This window comes from Mytilus galloprovincialis, chromosome 1 (assembly GCF_965363235.1).
Source record: "Mytilus galloprovincialis chromosome 1, xbMytGall1.hap1.1, whole genome shotgun sequence".
Lineage (NCBI taxonomy): Eukaryota > Metazoa > Mollusca > Bivalvia > Mytilida > Mytilidae > Mytilus > Mytilus galloprovincialis.
Genome location: NC_134838.1, coordinates 14,568,710 through 14,590,673, shown reverse-complemented (window position 1 = coordinate 14,590,673; position 21,964 = coordinate 14,568,710). Strand labels below are relative to the sequence as shown.

General features: G+C 31.6%; 1 protein-coding gene across 2 annotated transcripts in view; it reads left to right on the top strand.

The window, feature by feature from the left end:
* LOC143066472 (dual serine/threonine and tyrosine protein kinase-like) overlaps nucleotides 1–21,964 on the top strand; it is a 37,421-nt gene that overhangs the window by 4,762 nt on the left and 10,695 nt on the right. For both annotated transcript variants that reach the window (XM_076239392.1, XM_076239398.1), the window contains exons 3-8: nucleotides 159–861; nucleotides 5,936–6,088; nucleotides 17,650–17,735; nucleotides 18,708–18,791; nucleotides 19,354–19,451; nucleotides 20,070–20,278. In XM_076239392.1, coding sequence (XP_076095507.1) covers nucleotides 159–861; nucleotides 5,936–6,088; nucleotides 17,650–17,735; nucleotides 18,708–18,791; nucleotides 19,354–19,451; nucleotides 20,070–20,278 — 1,333 coding nt within the window. The remainder of the gene's footprint in view (nucleotides 1–158; nucleotides 862–5,935; nucleotides 6,089–17,649; nucleotides 17,736–18,707; nucleotides 18,792–19,353; nucleotides 19,452–20,069; nucleotides 20,279–21,964) is intronic.

Below are 21,964 nucleotides of genomic sequence, written 5' to 3'. Positions count from 1 at the left end.
AACCCTGAACTTGAACAAAGAGAACTAGCATGACTAGTGCAAAATTACTAAACATTCGAATTCTAAACAAGTAAATTAAGGACTTACAAAAATCAAAGAAAAAAAAGGTATGTGTATTGTGATTTCTTTAAATTATATTCTTTTAATTTAATAAACAGGAGATTGAGACACTACAAAATCTTCAAGAAATATCCCAGTATGAATCTGTATGCTTCATACGTGTTCCAAAATGTAGGCAACATTTAATGAATGGGGAAAACCCAAATAACAATTCAACAAATTCAACAATGGACACTGAAAGGGACAATGTGTCTAGTTTACCATCAAGGAGGATAGAAAGAACTTTAGATAGAGTTAATGGAAATTCACGATCACAAAATCATTCACTTATAGGAAAGAACAAAATGACCATTCTTAAGAATACCAAAGTTTACGAACAGCTATGTGATTTAGGATACTTAAATGAGAACCCAACATGTCGGAACACTAGACGATCATTTTTGTCTGACTATTATGAAACTGAAAGTGACCTAATTGACAATTTTGAAAGCCATTCTTATCGTTTCAATATGTTCGTTCAGCAGACATTACAGAGATACTTAGTAAACTCCTCTACAGTTTTGAATAACTCTCATTCACGGTGTCTAAGTATGTTTATCATGTCTGCTTTTGATATGGCAAGAGACATGTTAATTACACCAAAGAAATTGACGTTTGCACGAGAAAAAGAAGTGGAACTGTATAAATCTTTAATGAGAATAAGTGTGGCCAAAACAAATGAGATCAGAGAAATGATAGGATTTACCATAGCAGAAAATACAGAAATGTTGGTACAAAAAGCTGCTGATTATGAATTTCTAGGTAGGCTTTTACTATTGTATAAAAATCTATGTATACATGACTTCTTTAAACATACATGTAGTTAAAAAAACCAATTTACATTTATATTAATTTGGATGTTGGGGTACACTTGTTAGTAGTCTAAGATCTGTACTTTGTGTCTGTGAAGTTCATTTATCATGTTTGTTCATTGTTACTTGTTACTTGTTTTATTTTTGTTTGTTTCATGTCGATCTGATGACTCAAGCCTTTTCCATTGAATTTTATAGTCTGGTCTCTTTTTAGGCTGTAACATTAATATCCCAGGTTAGGGGAGGGTTGGTAGTCTACAAACGTGTTTAACCCTGCTACATTGTGTATGCACCTGTCCCAAATTAGAAGACTGTAATATAGTGGTTGTTGTTAGTCGCTATTTATTTTTCGTTTACTCATATTATTCATTTTTAGCTCACCTGGCCTGAAGGGCCAAGTGAGCTTTTCCCATCACTTGGCGTCCGTCGTCCGTCGTCGTCGTCCGTCGTCGTTAACTTTTACAAAAATCTTCTCCTCTGAAACTACTAGCCCAAATTGAACCAAACTTGGCCACAATCATCATTGGGGTATCTAGTTTAAAAATTGTGTGGCGTGACCCGGCCAACCAACCAAGATGGCCGCCATGGCTAAAAATAGAACATAGGGGTAAAATGCAGTTTTTGGCTTATAACTCAAAAACCAAAGCATTTAGAGCAAATCTGACGTGGGGTAAAATTGTTTATCAGGTCAAGATCTATCTGCCCTCAAATTTTCAGATGAATCCGATAACCCGTTATTGGGTTGCTGCCCCTGAACTGGTAATTTTAGGGAATTTTTGCTGTTTTTGGCTATTATCTTGAATATTATTATAGATAGAGATAAACTGTAAACAGCAATAATGTTCAGCAAAGTTGGATTTACAAATAAGTCAACATGACCAAAATGGTCAGTTGACCCCTTTAGGAGTTATTGACCTTTATAGTCAATTTTTAACCATTTTTCGTAAATCTTAGTAATCTTTTACAAAAATCTTCTCCTCTGAAACTACTGGGCCAAATTAATCCAAACTTGGCCACAATCATCTTTGGGATATCTAGTTTAAAAAATGTGTGGCGTGACCCGGCCAACTAACCAAGATGGCCGCCATGGCTAAAAATAGAACATAGGGGTAAAATACAGTTTTTGGCTTATAACTCAAAAACCAAAACATTTAGAGCAAATCTGACATGTGGTAAAAGTGTTTATCAGGTCAACATCTATCTGTCCTGAAATTTTCAGATGAATCGGATAACCTGTTGTTGGGTTGCTGCCCCTGAATTGGTAATTTTAAGGAAATTTTGCTGTTTTTGGTTATTATCTTGAATATTATTACAGATAGAGATAAACTTAAACAGCAATAATGTTCAGCAAAGTAAGATTTACAAATAAGTCAATATGACCAAAATGGTCAGTTGACCCCTTTAGGAGTTATTGACCTTTATAGTCAATTTTTAACCATTTTTCGTAAATCTTAGTAATCTTTTACAAAAATCTTCTCCTCTGAAACTACTGGGCCAAATTAATCCAAACTTGGCCACAATCATCTTTGGGATATCTAGTTTAAAAAATGTGTGGCGTGACCCGGCCAACCAACCAAGATGGCCGCCATGGCTAAAAATAGAACATAGGGGTAAAATGCAGTTTTTGGCTTATAACTTAAAAACCAAAGCATTTAGAGCAAATCTGACATGTGCTAAAAGTGTTTATCAGGTCAACATCTATCTGTCCTGAAATTTTCAGATGAATCGGATAACCTGTTGTTGGGTTGCTGCCCCTGAATTGGTAATTTTAAGGAAATTTTGCTGTTTTTGGTTATTATCTTGAATATTATTATAGATAGAGATAAACTTAAACAGCAATAATGTTCAGCAAAGTTGGATTTACAAATAAGTCAGCATGACCAAAATGGTAGTTGACCCCTGAAGGAGTTATTGCCCTTTATAGTCAACCATTTTTTCGTAAATCTTAGTAATCTTTTACAAAAATCTTCTTCTCTGAAACTACTGGGCCAAATTAAACTAAACTTGGCCACAATCATCATTGGGGTAACTTGTTTAAAAATTGTGTGGCGTGACCTGGCCAATCAACCAAAATGGCTGCCACGGCTAATAATAGAACATGGGGGTAAAATGCAGTTTTTGGCTTATAACTCAAAAAACAAAGTATTAAGAGAAAATCTGACAGGGTTTAATTGTTTATCAGGTCAAGATCTATCTGCCCTGATGTTTTCACATGGATCAGACAACCCGTTGTTAGGTTACTGTCCTGAATTGGTAATTTTAAGGAAATTTTGCCGTTTTTTGTTATTATCTTGAATATTATTATAGATAGAGATAAACTGTAAAAGCAATAACGTTCAGCAAAATAAGATCTACAAATAAGTTTACATGACCAAAATAGTCAATTGACCCCTTAAGGAGTTATTGCCCTTTATAGTTAATTTTCAACATTTTTCATAAATTTTTGTAAATTTTTAGAAAATATTTTCCACTGCAATTACTGGGCCAAGTTCATTATAGATAGAGATAATTGTAGCAACAAGAATGTTCAGTAAAGTAAGATCTACAAACACATCACTATCACCAAAACACAATTATGTCATGAATTGATCCGTGTCCATTGTTTAGTATGCACAAGACCAAGGTGAGCGACACAGGCTCTTTAGAGCCTCTAGTTTGTACAGACAGCAGTCCGTCATGTTCTTTAGTTTTCTTGTTTGAATTGTCAATTTGACAGCAATCCATTGACAAAAATTGCAAAACAACATTGTGGTGGCCATGCACATACAGTCTTCAACATTTAAGTATTATCAAAGTTGTCAAAACAGAATTTAAATTGACAGTCTCAAAGAGTAATTGAAGTATACACTGTTTTCTGTTTTTCCAAATAAATTTAAAAGAAAACATGCATTTTATAAAGTAAAATAAATCCTTTTAGCTTTGATCATGTTGATCTGTTCAAATTAACATGGTAAAAAAATAAAGGTATAACTCGTCTAAAAAACCCAGATACAAATGTATTTAGTTTACAAAAATGCTATATATGAAAACACTTAAACTCCTGGATGAATGCTGTAGATTTTATCTATTATTTGATCATATGTATGACCTTCAGTACATTTCACACTTGACACTCTGATTACATTTTGGATTTTCTACAGGTTGTATTATAGATAAAATGTATATACAGAGTTTATTTCTTAGTAACCTTTCATAACCTTTTTTAGCTCACCTGGCCCAAAGCTTTTCCCATCACTTTGCGTCCGGCATCCGTCGTCCGTCGTTAACTTTTACAAAAATCTTCTCCTCTGAAACTACTGAGCCAAATTAAACTAAACTTGGCCACAATCATCATTGGGGTATCTAGTTTAAAAAATGTGTCCGGTGACCCGGACATCCAACCAAGATGGCCGCCATGGCTAAAAATAGAACATAGGGGTAAAATGCAGTTTTTGGCTTATAACTCAAAAACCAAAGCATTTAGAGCAAATCAGACCTGAGTAAAATTGTTTATCAGGTCAAGATCTATCTGCCCTGAAATTTTCAGATGAATCGAACAACCCGTTGTTGGGTTGCTGCCCCTAAATTGGTAATTTTAAGGAAATTTTACTGTTTTGGGTTATTATCTTGAATATTATTATAGATAGAGATAAACTTTAAACAGCAATAATGTACAGCAAAGTAAGATTTACAAATAAGTCAACATGACTGAAAAGGTCAATTGACCCCCTAAGGAGTTATTGTCCTTTATAGTCAATTTTTAACAATTTTTATAAAATTTGTAAATTTTTACTAACATTTTCCACAGAAACTACTGGGCCAAGTTCATTATAGATAGAGATAACTGTAATCAGCAATAATGTTCAGTAAAGTAAGACGTACAAACACATCACCATCACCAAAACACAATTTTGTCATGAATCCATCTGCTTCCTTTGTTTAATATTCACATAGACCAAGGTGAGCGACACAGGCTCTTTAGAGCCTCTAGATTATATCACAAAACATGTTTGCAACGTTTGGGTAACTGACCTTTTATTCATTGTGGAGCAACTTATAAGGTTATCTCCAATGTATACATTTTGCATTGTTTTGTCTGTTTCAAATTAAGGTCCATATTTTATAGAACATGATGAACATTTGTTTATCAGCATGATCAGTGAATACATAAAGTGATATACTATTGATAGAGTAATTCTGTAAAACATATTGGTCATCATGCCTAACTCTTTAAACAAAACAATTAAGAAATTCAAGACAAAAACTAAATACATTTATGTTCTAATTCGTTTCACTTAAACGAACATAAAATATTTATTAAATAAATAACTGGAACTCTCACATGTCATAAACAAGAAGCAACACTTATCGTCAAACAATCTAGTTTATGTTTGGGAATTTGTATATATGGGAATGTCTCTCCAACCCAGTAAACCAAACCGACGTTTTTTTTTTGCCTGCAATAAACATGATAAAAGTTCTGATTTGTAGACATAGTAATCCTGTTTTCTGTCATGATCAGCCTTTAAGAATAAACCACTAATGCAGTCCAATTACTGTCAATGTTAAATTCTACAATTTCAAATACTTTATATTTCATGGCCTAATTTTAGTTTATAAAATAATACCATGATCACTAAAGGATTTAAAGGGTCTTATTTTCCTATGAGAGTCTCAAATGGTCAACTTTTTGAAAATATGCAATTCTAAGAATTTAGAATATTGACATGATTGAACCAACCCTTTTGAGAAACTTATATAAAAAAAAAAAATCATAAAAAAAGTATTAATTGTCATTGAGAAAATTGGTTTTCAATATTGTTTTATGAACTATCAGGTTGGATTTAGGGATTTTCATGATTATTACACCTTAAAGTTTAGTATATAACATCATGATGGTTTATTGATTCAAACCATCATGACCATGGTATGTGTCAAATTCTGAATACCATTTTTTTTGTACAAGCTTAGGTGTAGTTAGACTGAACATTTTTAAGATGGATATATTGTAATTGTTATTATTTTATGACGTTATATTCATACAGGTGTTGAATTCAATGAAGATGGAGCAATCATGACACATAAAGGCCTTAAAATATGTACTTATCAACTTCAAGAATTGGTGCTTGGTGCCTTAAATCAGTCTATAGCAGGAAAACTAGTCAAATCAGTCAATATACTTAGGGACTCTTATACAGGTATTATAAAAGATGTTTTATATATGAATAATTACATTAGATGTATGTTTCATTATAATATTTTATTCTGATTGGCTAACTGCACATCACGTGTTATTCCGTAAGCAGTTGCATTGCTCAATACAACTTTTCATTCATGATAACACGTGCTCCAACAATAAAGTGCACAGGTGAATTAAATAATAAAATATATAAAATTTGTGTTTTCATAATCATAGCTAAAAAATGTAATTATAAGTATTGAATGCTTCTTTTTGTAACTTTATAGGGTTGTAAAAGCGTTGACCGTGCGTACATTTTTAGAATGAAGCGCTTCCGCGCTTCATACAAAATGTACTTCGGTCAACACTTTTACACCCCAATAAATTTCCAAAAAGAAGCATTCAGTTCTTAAATATACACCCTCAATATATCTGTATTGACAAAAGGGTTTTCTATCATGGCTATGGATCTTAGTAATATCCATTTTGTAATAATTTTTGTAGAATTAGATACAATATAATTTTCTAAACTCAGAACTTATTCCTTACATTTTTATACGACCGCAAAATTTGAAAAATTTTTCGTCGTATATTGCTATCACGTTGGCATCGGCGTTGTCGTCGTCGTCGTCGTCGTCGTCGTCGTCCGGCGTCCGAATACTTTTAGTTTTCGCACTCTAACTTTAGTAAAAGTGAATGGAAATCTATGAAATTTTAACACAAGGTTTATGACCACAAAAGGAAGGTTGGTATTGATTTTGGGAGTTTTGGTCCCAACATTTTAGGAATTAGGGGCCAAAAAGGGCCCAAATAAGCATTTTCTTGGTTTTCGCACTATAACTTTAGTTTAAGTTAATAGAAATCTATGAAATTTTGACACAAGGTTTATGACCACAAAAGAACGGTTGGGATTGATTTTGGGAGTTTAGGTTTCAACAGTTTAGGAATTAGGGGCCAAAAAAGGGCCCAAATAAGCATTATTCTTGGTTTTCGCACAATAACTTTAGTTTAAGTAAATAGAAATCAATGAAATTTAAACACAATGTTAATGACTACAAAAGGAAGGTTGGTATTGATTTTGGGAGTTTTGGTCCCAACAGAATAAGGGGCCCAAAGGGTCCAAAATTAAACTTTGTTTGATTTCATCAAAATTGAATAATTGGGGTTCTTTGATATGCCGAATCTAACTGTCATGACTGTGTATGTAGATTCTTAACTTTTGGTCCCGTTTTCAAATTGGTCTACATTAAGGTCCAAAGGGTCCAAAATTAAACTTAGTTTGATTTTGACAAAAAATGAATCAGTTAGGTTCTTTGATATGCTGAATCTAAAAATGTACTTAGATTCTTGATTTATTGGCCCAGTTTTCAAGTTGGTCCAAATCGGGGTCCAAAATTAAACTTTGTTTGATTTCATCAAAAATTGAATAAATGGGGTTCTTTGATATACCAAATCTAACTGTGTATGTAGATTCTTCATTTTTGGTCCTGTTTTCAAATTGGTCTACACTAAAGTCCAAAGGGTCCAAAATTAAACTTAGTCTGATTTCAACAAAAATTGAAATCTTGGGGTTCTTTGATATGCTGAATCCAAAAATGTACTTAGATTTTTTATTATGGGCCCAGTTTTCAAGTTGGTCCAAATCAGGATCTAAAATTATTATATTAAGTATTGTGCAATAGCAAGTCTTTTCAATTGCACAGTATTGCACAATGGCAAGAAATATCTAATTGCACAATATTGTGAAATAGCAAATTTTTTTTAATTAGAGTTATCTTTCTTTGTCCAGAATAGTAAGCAAGAAATATCTAATTGCACAATATTGTGCAATAGCAAGATTTTTTTTTAATTGGAGTTATCTTTCTTTGTCCAGAATCAACTTAAATCTTTGTTATATACAATATACAATGTATATTCACTTTTTACTACCAACTGATAAATTATAATAAATAACATTCAGTGATAACAAGCAGTTTTTTTTACATCTTAATATTTTATGATGTATTTAAATGAGTAGTTATTGTTGCAAACTCCATTAGAAATTTTAATTGAGATTAGTTTTGGAATAAGGGAAAGGGGGATGTGATTAAAAAAATTGGGTTCAATTTTTCTCATTTGAAATTTCATAAATAAAAAAGAAAATTTCTTCAAACATTTTTATGCCCCACCTACGATAGTAGAGGGGCATTATGTTTTCTGGTCTGTGCATCCGTCCGTCCGTCTGTCCGTTCGTTCGTCCGTCCGTTTGTCCGTCCGTCTGTCCCGCTTCAGGTTAAAGTTTTTGGTCAAGGTAGTTTTTGATGAAGTTTAAGTCCAATCGACTTCAAACTTAGTACACATGTCCCCTATGATATGATCTTTCTAATTTTAATGCCAAATTAGAGTTTTTACCCCAATTTCACGGTCCACTGAACATGGAAAATGATAGTGCGAGTGGGGCATTCGTGTACTGAGGACACATTCTTGTTTTGAGAGGATTAATATTCAACAGCATAGTGAATTGCTCTAAGAGAAAACAAAAATTTTAAGTTCATTAGAACACATTCATTCTGTGTCAGAAACCTATGCTGTGTCAACTATTTAATCACAATCCAAATTTAGAGCTGAATCCAGCTTGAATGTTGTGTCCATACTTGCCCCAACCGTTCAGGGTTCAACCTCTGCGGTCGTATAAAGCTACGCCCTGCGGAGCATCTGGTTAAAATATGGACAAAAATGTGCAATTAATGCATGTAACTATTGCAATTTATAACAAAAATCTGCACAAAAATATGTATGTTTCATGATAATCAATTTCAGACACGTCAGAATGTGAGTTCTTATTGCTGGGAATGTCACCAAGTCAATGAATTGTTTTTGCATTACAGTACATGCAGTAATGAAAAAAAAATACAAAATTGCTTTGTTTTGGTTTTAAAGAGGGACTAAGACTATTTTACTAACAGTATACTTAAGTATAATAGTCCAAGGTAGGGATAGTCCAAAACTTCCTACATCATCAGATGCTCTGTTTTTGGGACAGTCTCAAAACAGAGTATTAGACAGTAGATTAAAAGTTAAATCAATGTAATTACACTGAATGGACATCAAATTTGGACACATCTTTAACTTTTATCACAAATGAATCATAAATACACATAAATGTGTGTAGATAAATGAGATAAATCTGTGAAGAGAAGTGCAATGATTTATCAAATTTTATCAATACATGTACGTTTGTTTACCATATTCATGTTATAAGCATGGTTAAAATAAAACGATAATGTCTTAGTCAGATACAAATGATGATTTGAAAAAATAATTGATAGATTGCATTTAAAAATTGTAAATCATTGGTTTGTTTTTATAAAAACCATGTTGACATCATGGTAAAGGCTCTCTAAACTTGTCTAAACATCTCTTATGACAAAACATGTAGATATTTGATCAAAATTGTTTTGAAGTGGTTAGAGCATGTTGAGACTGAGTATGTTTGAAGGTTGGGATGGAGTCCTTCAATTCTGTAACCTTTAATTTTTTAAGCCATTTTTCTCAATTCTTTATAATTAATTTTATACAACCGCAAATTTTTTTTTATGAATGGGCTGAGATTGAGTTCAGGGTTAATTGCCTCAAACATGTAGGAATTAAGTGCCAAAAAAGGGCCAAAAGAAGCATTTTTCTAGTTTCCAGACAATAACTTGTGTTTAAGTGTATGGATCTCTGAAATTGTACTACAAGGTTCCATACTGCAAAGGAAATGCTGGAATCGAGTTTTGGGGTTATTGTTACAAGAAGGGTTTCAATTAGTAGGGGGGGGGGTATTTTTTGATTTACAATTTGTTTTAAGGACGGTTCATATTTTTTTGGAAAGATTAGAACTTGTTCTAAATCTTTACTAAGGCACTGGCCTCCCTAACAACAGGACAGGTTAGCTTCTGTTAGTAAATGTATTCACACTGAAACATAGTTCCCTATGGTTCTCATGTTTGTGCACATAATGCACATATAAACTGAAAAAAATGGGTATATTATTGGAGCAGTTAATTCAAGACTGTACGTCATTAAGGTGTGTTGATGTGCAGGCTTTTTTTTAAAACATTCTGATTAGGTAATTGGGTATTGATACAATAATAGTATGATTGACAACTGTCATTATCTAAACAATTAGAGACAAGGTAGACTTTTAATTACAATGCCCAACCTCCTAAACTGTCAATCAAATTGACCACATTACCATGATTACATGTCAACCTCAGTGATAAATTTCCAATAATCATCTGTAATTAATCAACAACTTAGATTAGTTCACTTTTTTTTTTATCAGGTATTGGCTTGAAACAGTTTTAAAATTTAAAAACTTTTAATTATAACAAACCATTGTTTATTAGTTTATTCCCCATCAATCATTATGTCTATATTAGTCATTTGAATTTTTATTAGAAATTTTTAAATATATATTTTTGCAATCAAGAAATATCCATATTTCTATAAAAATAAGTTTTTTAATTTGTTTAGTACGTTGAAAAAGTACATTTTCAATGCCCTGTGCAGAAAAATACTTTAAAAAAATTATCAAAAGGCACTCTTCAACTTTTTATCTGCAAAGTCATAGAACCTCTTTTTTTCAACTTACAAAATGCCCCAAAACAACATTTTTAGATTATTTTTGTTGACACTTTAAATTTCTCTGCTGTTGGTCTAGATTTTATGTCTTACAAGGATAGTTGATAACATTTACTAGAAGAATTTTTGATTTGCAATTTTTTGTTCTTTTGAAACATGTTCAGAACAGGCAACATTATTTGGATAAGATATATAAACTACAGCTTAAATAAAATTGTGCAAATTAAGAGACCCATATTTAATTTGAGCTCATTTTATCCTCATACTGGAAAAGCAAATTTTTGAAAAGTTTCAAGATGAAATCTTCAATTGCGCAATATAGTTATAAGATCTTTGACCACATTTATTTTGTGTCAGAAACTTATATTATGTCAAAAATTTGATCACAATCCAAATTCAGACAGTATCAAGCTTAAATATTGTGTCCAAATTTGCCCCAGCTGTTCAGGGTTCAACCTCTGCAGTCATATCAGGCTGCGCTCAGCGAAACATTTTATTTTCATTTTTCTCTATTCTTTATATCTTAGCACCCTACTATTCTTTAGTGTTTGGTCTATTTTTCTCTTATCTTTATGTTTTTGACCATTTTTCTGTAGTATGACTCATTACTTTATATTCTGTAAAACCCATGCAGACCCTTAATGTATTTAATTCACAATGCTGCTGTAAGAATATTTAAATTTTCTTTTTTATACATTGGAATGTGGTTATCTACATATAAAACAAACTGTTGGCATCCCTTTTAGAACAAAAAGTGCTACTTTTGTTGCCAACTTGTTCCTTTATTGTCATGTTCCAGTATGTGAGATAGAATATATTTAGGGATTTTTTTCACTCTATGCTATATAGATCTTGTCCTCTCATTGAGTAATTCCTATTTTGGTGGCTGTATAGATAATATAAAAAAGAAGATATGGTATGATTGCCAATGAGACAACTCTCCACAAGATACCAAATGACACAGAAATTAACAAATATAGGTCAACATACGGCCTTCAACAATAAGCAAAGCCCATACCGCATAGTCAGCTAAAATTCTCTCCCAATGAACTTTAAATAACGGATACTATTGATTCATTAAGGTCTGACTCCTACTTTTTACTTTCATTAAAAAATTGACAGTTAGGGTTAGATGAGAACTTTACTTTAGGACAAAATAGATGACTTAAAATTCAGTCTTAAAAATTTAAGCTTTGTAAGCTTAACTCATTTGATGTGATTTTTAGACATGTTAAATGACCCATTTGTATTTCATGCTGTACGGTATTCATGCAGTCACAAGGAATATATTTGGCTCTGCTCCATGGTCATGCTTCAGTGAATTTACAAATATTTCAAATTAGCTGCTAAAAAGTAAAATAAGAAAAATACTAACTCTAAGGAAAATTAAAAATGGAAAGTCCCTAATCAAATCATTGCAAATAGCAAAAATCAAAAGCTCAAACACATCAAACGAATGGATAACAATTGTAATATATTGTATAATGCTTATAACAGTAGTTATGTTAACGAAAAACAATAGCAACAGCATAACATGAAGGGGTCTTGGATCAGTTTTTGAAAAAATCAAAATTTCAAGTCAGTTGCAAGAATATTTTGCCAATATTTCATCTCGGCTTTGTACAATTTCCCAAACTTTTGTTCAATCATGATTATTAATGCATTATTTTGTTCCAACATTTGATAAAAGTTCTTCATGCCAGAGATGATTGCCAAATTTTAGATAATAAATCTGTTTCATTGTGCATTCACTTTCACTTCACCTAAAACTTTCCTTATATTTGAAGAAATATAGTTGACTATTTCATTTGATTAACTTTTGCGTTATGAAGCATGATGAATAGTGTGTAGGAAGAGAGTAATAGATTAAGGATGTTCCCTGTCATCAAACTATCTACCTGTGGTTTTTAAGGTTAAATAAACCACGATACATATTTTATATATAATTACTCCACCTAAATTTGTTATTATTCTTTAACCATTTCCACATACATGACATAATTAATAAGATTTTTTAAGAGCAGCCTAAATGTGAATTTAAGAAAGTTCTGAAAAACTAGAACCAAAATATCTTAAATACTTTTATGTATAAGACTTCAATTCAGACTTAATGATAGTTTGATCTTACACAAATGTCATGAATATAAACTGTCTCATTTAGGTAACCGCATCTCCTTTTGAAAGAAGCCAGAGCATATCATTTAACCCATTTCCCCCCCTCATAAAAACAACAGGTGTTTTAACTTTTCTGGTGTGTCAGCAGATTATGATCTAATTTTTGGTTCAAAAGGTATAACAATGCTTTTCATAATTGAGTTTGTGTTTTGGTCAATCTTAGAAAGAACCTAGACACTTCCTCCCAAAAATTGTCAGTTTTCATTTTCGAATTTGTTTTCATGTGTGTACATGGTGTGGTCATTTCAATACTTCATTTTATGTGAATACAACATATTGAGAGATATTGTGGATTAATTATTTTAAAAATATTAGATATTTGAATCATGGTATCAATAGCACACAGTGATAAACAAAATGTGATGAAGATTAATTTGATAAGTCACATTGATTTCATTTTTGGACATTTACGTCAATCTGGTATTAAGGATTAAGATGTCAAGGGCCTGATAGTGTTTTCTGTTTTACACAGCTTGAACATGTATGAAATATTTGCCACTGGACATAAATCAACAAACAATCAATCTATCATTAGTTGATAATGTAATAAGTAAAAATAATATACAAATTCAAAAGAAATTTAAATCATTAGATACAAATGTTAAGCATAAAATGAGGACTAATCTGACTAGAAAAAGGCTTTGTCCTTTACTAAAAATTAGTAGGCATGGGTCTAGTGGACTAAGGAATGCAAGTTTTCCTGTTTAATTAAATATCAGTAGTTCTCTCATGCACTCTATTTTTCTCAACCAATAAAATCTGGCCACTGTGAAATAGCTAATAGTGCTGAAAGTGGTGTTAAATACCAACAATAAATCAAGCTAGTGACCTATTGTTATTGATTGACATCTCATCATTTCCTGATTGTTGACCTTATATATATATATGAAACATGATAAGTCACTTAGAGGTAAGCTGAGATTGATCTCTGAACTTAATGAAATCAGAGGGAAATATACCACATTTGGTCTGTTTCAAATGAAATATCAGATACTGTAAATTTAGAAATTGTTGCAAGGTTTTTATTATGGCGAAAAATGCGATAGAGTTGTAAGCGCAATAATTTAAACTTGCATTTTGAAAAGCTTTTTATGAATTAAACAGGAGTTTTCTTAAAATTGTAAAATATAAAATCGCATTTAAGTCTAAAATGACAAAATTGAAATAATAAATGCACACAATAATTTCTGAATTTACAGTAAGTTTAGTTATTTACGGAAAGATTAGTATTAATATAACATAAGCTCACATTGAACAATCAGTCATGTACAATGGATGCAACACATACATCTAAATCATTGTAACAAAGCACATATACAACACCAAAAAAATATAAAGCACACAACACACATATAGAATATTCTCAGTGTATGTACATAGGATGGGATAATTTATGGCTTCATGTGTAGATATTCTGCTTGAAAACTTCATGAATAACATATATTTCAAAACTTTATAAATCAATGTATATGTTTGTTTTTTTTACTATTATTGACTATGTAGAGATGTTTGATTATTTTTTGTTTATTTATTGTTTTGTGATATTAATTTCCTTCTTCCTAACAAGAACACGTAATCGATTTGTTGTCTAAAAACTTCCTGTAAAATTAATATTTTTTATTTGTATTGACTTTTAAAATGTTTAATGTCATCTTGCTGCATTCTTGCATTATTGTGTGACCTAGTGGTTTATCAAGCTTTTTTCTAATTCTGACAAGAAATTTCCATTTTGATAATTGAATTTAGATCTCAAGCAATTTTGTATAAATATAGAACAATGAATTCAGGAGTTGACAAAGAAGTATTTTTAGAGTTCTTTATATAATCCTGACCTAAGTACCATCAAAACAAGGCCATATTAAATTACAATAACATCCATGCTTGAACTGAAGTACCTCATTTAATTTCTCAATTAATTAACTTTATCCTTCATAAGTAACAATAGTACTTAAGTATGTGATAATTAAGTGAGAGTGGTAAAGGGTTATTATCTTGAAACTTTTTCTGCCCCTTTTATTTCTCTTTTTCTCATATTTGGTAAGATGTGCGTGTTTCATGTTTCACCACATTTATTTTCTGTGTTTCGTGTCAGTACTTTAAATTTCTCGTGCTTGTCCCGCATTTGACTAAAAATTAATCCAGTTCTAAATTCAAAGTCAGTCCGCAGATTGTTTTAAATTATGTGTTCCCAGGATATTAATGGCTATTAAGTTACTATGAATAATTTATTTTTTTCAAATCAGACGCAATAAGCAGACACTAAAAGGTGACCGCAGGGTCGTAGTGTCCCTTTATAATAACTACATGATCTCCAAGACGGTTGAGTAATAACTTTTAGTGCTTTTCCTTCCTATTACAATTTTATATGTCGTGCTTCGTTTTTCCTGATTCTTATATTTTCCTTGCAACGTTTTTGTGATTTTTATTTAAAGTGTTTCCGTGTTTACATCCCCCCTTTACCACCCTCTTAAGTGCCAAGTGTATGAAACACAAATCATTATTTTATCACAAGGTTATTACACAGATATCCTCCTCAGAGTCAAGTTTTTAACTCACCTGGCCTGATGGCCAAGTGAGCTTTTCTCATCACTTGGCGTCCGTCGTCTGTCGTCCGTCGTCGTTAACTTTTACAAAAATCTTCTCCTAAAACTACTGGGCCAAATTTAACCAAACATGGCCAAAATCATTATTAGGGTATCTAGTTGAAAAATTATGTCCGGTGACCCGGCCAACCAACAAAGATGGCCGCCATGGCTAAAAATAGAACATAGGGGTAAAATGCAGTTTTTGGCATATAACTCAAAAACCAAAGCATTTAGAACAAATCTGAAATGGGGTAAAATTGTTTATCAGGTCAAGATCTATCTGCCCTGAAATTGTTAGATGAATCAGACAACCTGTTGTTAGGTTGCTGCCCCTGAACTGGTAATTTTAAGGAAATTTTGCTGTTTTTGGTTATTATCTTGAATATTATTATAGATAGAGATAAACTGTAAACAGCAATAATTTACAGCAAAGTAAGACCTAAAAATAAGTCAACATGATCAAAATGGTCAGTTGACCCCCTAAGGAGTTATTGCCCTTTATAGTCAATTTTTAACAATTTTTCCACTGAAACTACTTGGTCAATCATTATAGATAGAGATAATTGTAAGCAACAAGAATGTTCAGTAAAGTAAGATCTACAAACACATCACTGTCGCCAAAACACAATTTTGTCATGTCCTTGAATATTCACATAGACCAAGGTGAGCCACACAGGCTCTTTAGAGCCTCTAGTTTTTAGTGCTATTAAGAATCCAGTTATCAGCCTCTTGTTACAAAACTTTGTGGAACCCATACATTTGATAGGATTTGTGTTGTTGAATGTGTCCGTAATAAAACCCTACATTACATTGATGTAATTAACCCTTTCCTCCATAATGTCGCCTTTTGACGCCTACCCTTTACTCCATAATGACGCCTGTGTAGTAACTCAGTTAAAACGCTTTGACTACAAAATGTCTGCATCAGACTTTAAAATAATTGTATCCAATATGAAAAGGATATTCATGAGAATATCTGACTCAATGAATTTCATTGATGAAATATTCCTTTTCACAATGCATTAATACTTTAAACCTGATGATTTTTTTTTTGTATTGAAAAAATCCTATGCAAATCAAGTATGTTCAAAAAAAGAATCCATGGAGGAAAGGGATATGACGTCATATTTTCCATTGAAAAAGCAAAAATTGTACAAATTCATATGATATACTAAAACATATGATCTGACCATATTAATTTCTAACGTTTAAATTTCACCTTAGCAGTTTTTGGAGAACTAATGAACTACATTCAATACCTTTGTGTGTATTGAATTTTCAACGTCATTCACAACCAGATTTTAGTACTGTAAATTCAGAAATTAATGAGATGTTTTTATTATTGCTAAAAATGTGGCAGGGTTATAATCACAATAGTTTAAACTCACATTTTGAAATTTTTTATAAGAATTAAACAGGATTTTGCTCAATATCGCAATCATTAAAATCACATCATAGTCTAAATTGAGAAAATCCCAATAATCATTGCACACAATGATTTCTAAATTTACAGTAACTGGTAGGGCAATAATATTGTAACTTTTTATGTAGGTACTTAGTACATCTAAGGGAGACAACCTTTGTGTTGCATGAAGGTTATTTGATTTGTATTTCAAGTTTAAACCACGTTGGTTGGTTTACATCCAAGTTCATGTTGGTTAAGTTTTATGTCCCAGTTCATATCTCTGTATCTGAAGGTAGTCATAATTCAGCAAACAGAAGTTACTATGACCCTTATTTCAAGCATCTATACATTTCAAGCTCTAAGCCACTAAGTGTCTTAAAAAGATCCGGAAATGACCAAAAAAAATTGACACATATGTTTTTATAACATTAGATAGGCATCAATTGATAAGGTTCCTGACTTAGGGCATACACATATACACTTAATGTTTAGATCTGAACTCTTCCCTATTAAAATCAAGCTATGTAATACAAACAAAATACACAAAAAAGTATGATCAATAAAAATTAGCAAAGTACTGAACACCCATTTTCACTAATAATGGTTATGATCCAGACCACTCCTATTCACTTGATTAGCAAAGATTTTTGACACCAGGGTAATGGTATAATGGATAATAAAAGCACAAGAACAAGAAAAACTTAAACGTCTTGTTCCAAAATGTTAATAGATGCATGAATTTCCTTCCAAAAGATACAGAAACAATGGTTGGCCAACACCATTATATCTTTATATTTTTGTATTTTTCAGGAACTTTAAGCAGATGTTTAGAAAGTTTAGAAAGGATAGATAAAGACCATGCAAATGAAAACTCAACAAGTGAAGCTCTTAAACAGGTAAATTAATGTATTTCAATGTATTTACCGGATTTCCTTTATGAGATATTTTCATAATGATAACGTAGATTTGGATCTTGTAAATCACTTAGGTTCATTATACTATCATATTTATAGAATCACCTCAAATTATTCATCTAAATTCTATTCAGAAAACCTTTATTATTGCTACTAAAGTCTGCACATTTATACACTTTTCATTCACAAAAGAGTTCTGAAGTTACAATGATAAGTATATACCTTATCACTATTTGGAATCTGTGACACTTGACCGAGATGTTTAAATACTTAAACTATTGTAGTAATATAACAATCACTTGTGCATTATTATGTTCAAAATTTTCCAATATGACATCAAAATTTTACTTGGCAATTTGTGAGGGACAGTAATGCCATACATAAAGCCAAAAGATGTTTTTGGAAATTATGACAGAAACTGTTTGTCTGTTTTTTTTTTTGTTGCATACTAAGATAAATCATGATTGTAATACTTTTGTGAGATATTATGTAGTTTAAAAATAAAGAGATTTGGTATGATTGCCAATGAGACAACTAGCTAACTAGCTACCAAAGTTCAAATGAAGTGGATGTAAGCAATTACAGGCAATTGTAAAGCCTTCAAGAATGAGAAAAATCCATACCGTAAAGTCGACTATAAAAGGCCCTGACATTAAAAATATGAAACAAAACTCAATTGAGAAAACTAACAGTTTAGTTAATAGCAAAACAATTTACAACAAAAAATACGACAGACATGAACCAGAGATAACCACTAAAGCACCGAACTACAGGCTCTTGACTTGGGCCAAGCACATTAAGAATGTTTGTGAGCACTCAACCTTCCCCTAACCTGGGACAATGTTTTAACAGCACACCATAAGAACACACTATAAAAATCAGTTGAAAAAGACTTGACTCATCAGATTGCTTTAAAGAATATATGATTTGATATGTCATTATTTTTTGTTTTAGATTGTGAATGCTGCTTACCAAGTAGAAATCAGTTTACAGTCAAGTTCGTCATTTGTTAGGACATTATTTGAACGCATGAAGCAGGTAGAAATGATAAGTTACTTTGAACAGGATGAAATAAACATGAATGAAAAACTTCGAATGACAAGATTTGAATGTAAAAATTAGAAAAATGTCAAATTTGGGCTTATCTGACCACCAACTATTGGTGTTATTTAGGCATCTGTTTGTTAACAATTAGTACTTAACTTAATTGGATAGTTACAACTTGATCATCTAGATTTACATTTGAGTAAGACTGGTCTCCCTTGGTCAAAAAGATATATTAAAGTACTTTATGAACTTTTGTTTCATATTTAGCAATAGTAAAATATGAAAATCCTGTTTTAGTTATTTATCAATTTGATATATGTTTATGACTGATATACTTCTCAGACATGCATATTTTTGGCAGCACAAATTTAAGAGTTATTCATGTTCTCCAATCAGGACTTTGTAGCAGTACTAATAAATGTGTCAATGTGTCTATGTTTATAATTGTGAACAGGAGTATAGGATGTCTTTGTGACTAAGGCCATTGAGTTAGGTGATAATATATACTGGTAAACTGGATTTCAAAATGAAACATATTAATTTTATTTAACAGTTGGTCCAGTCTATGCCATGGCATTCCCAACCAAAGATAGATTTAGAATGGAAGAAGAAATTAGCAACAGATATACTTAGTAACCTCAGTGAAGCAAGGTTTGTCAAACAATTTAGTCATACTCTCTTAATCAGGACCTCTTTATTTGTAGGATACTATAAAGCCTTTATGTTTTGTTTTTTTCATATAAGTATCTAGGTATGAGAAATAATGTGCAAACACTTGAGTATTGGGGTTTATTCATCAAAGTATCTTATAAGTAAAATGTTCTAGTAATAATTACATTAGATGTATGTTTCATTATAATACTTTATTCTGATTGGCTAACTGCACATCATGTGTTATTCTGTAAGTAGTTGCATTGCTCAATACAACTTTTTCTTCATGATAACACGTGGTCCAACAATAAAGTGCACAGGTGAATTAAATAAAAAAATATATAAAATTCGTGTTTTCATGATCATAGCTAAAAAATGTAATTATAAGTATTGAATGCTTCTTTTTGTAACTTTATGGGGTTGTAAAAGCGTTGACCGTGCGCACATTTTGAGAATGAAGCTTTCGCGCTTCATACAAAATGTACTTCGGTCAACACTTTTACACCCCAATAAATTTACAAAAAGAAGCATTCAATTCTTAAATGAAAGTCAAATATCTTAAATAAATATTGTAATTTTACAGACACTCTTAATATACAAATTTTTAATCAAATTTAGATTGGCGAAGAGTATATCAGGTCAGATAAAAGAGCGACTGAACAAATCCCATGATGCCTTTGCCACCGCATTGCGCCAGTTGGAACAGAAACACTCTGGTCGTCTGGATAAGATAGAAGAGGAAAGACTTAAACTTAGAAAGATTCATGCGCCGAAAGTTGCCAAAGTAGCTCTTGAAAGTACCTCAATAAAAGATACCATTTTACATGGTGAGATTATAACTGTTTTGTTTTTTTATAAATTAAGAATAAAGCTTTGTAATGCAATCAAAATAAGACATCTGTATTAGCAATGTTACTTTGTTGAAATGTTGAAAGTCTTTACATTTATTCACACTTGCATGTTCACCTCACTGCAGTATGTTGCCTCATTCGATACAAGGTATACATTAAATATTTGTTAGGAAGGCCGGCGATTCCTTTCTCAAAAAAATCTTACTTTTAAAATTCATTGTAAATTCATACTAAAAAAATGTATGACATTTATTGCGAACCCTATCATAGTTTTCCACAGATTCACCTGCAAGTTACCTGTCCATTTAAACTTTTGTAAGTTCTATTGTCCCATCTAACAAATACAACAGCTATTGTTCTCTGTTTAGTTTATTCAATGGGACCTTTAAATTTCTTGCAAGAGAAATCTATCACTCACTGATTAATTTACCTGAACAAAAAATAGAACTGTCAATGATGGTAATACATGTACAAATAAGTAATTATAAAACTGCATATGATGTTGTATTTATTCAATCAATAATACATTTTCAATTTGTTAGATATAAACACTGATTTAAAAATTAAAAGTTGATTTGTGATCAAATTTCAACATTTTACCTATTAAAATTTGCTTTTTTAGTCTGTTCACAAATAACAACTTGAAATGATAATGTTTAAATAAAGGTCTTCATAAATGTATTCTTTACCACAAAAAAACATGCAAATTCTTTGAAACATAAATGCATGCAGTAGTTTAAAAAAATCAGAAATAAACTTTTTATAATTAAATCAGTGCTTATATATATATTGCACAGATTGAAAATATATTATTGATATTGAATAAATACCGTATCACATGCAGTTTATGTGAGTTTATACATGTATTTCGATCAACAAAGAAGATTTTTTTTTTTGTTCAGGCAAATTAATCAATGAGTGATAGATTTCTCCTAGAAGAAATTTAAATGTCCAAGTGAATAAACTACACAGAGCACAAATAGCTATTGTATTGATTCAATGGGACAGGTAAACTTGCAAAAGTTTAAATACCTTGGTCAAGAGCAGATGACTCTGTGGTAAACTTTCATTTGGTTCTCAATAAGTATTTTTGTCGAGCCTGCGACTTTTGTCGCAGAAAGCTCGACATAGGGATAGTGATCCGGCGGCAGCGGTGGCGTTAGCTAACTTCTTAAAAACTTTATATTTTAGAAGGTAGAAGACCTGGATGCTTCATACTTTGTATATAGATGCCTCATGTTACGAAGTTTCAGTAAGTCACATGTCCAATGTCCTTGACCTCATTTTCATGGTTAAGGGACTACTTGATTTTTTGTAATGTTAAATTCTCTCTTATTATAAGTAATAGAATAACTATATTTGGTATGTGTGTACCTTGCAAGGTGCTCATGCCCGTCAAACAGTTTTCACTTGACCTCAACCTCATTTCATGGATCAGTGAACAAGGTTAAGTTTTGGTGGTCAAGTTCATATCACAGATACTATAAGCAGTAGGTCTGCTATATTCAGTGTATGGAAGGACTGTAAGGTGTACATGATCAACTGGCAGGTGTCATCTGACCTTGACCTCATTTTCATGGTTCAGTGGTTATTGTTATGGTCTGTTTTTTCTTATACTGTATGCAATTGGTCTACTACATTTGGTGTATGGAATGATTGTAA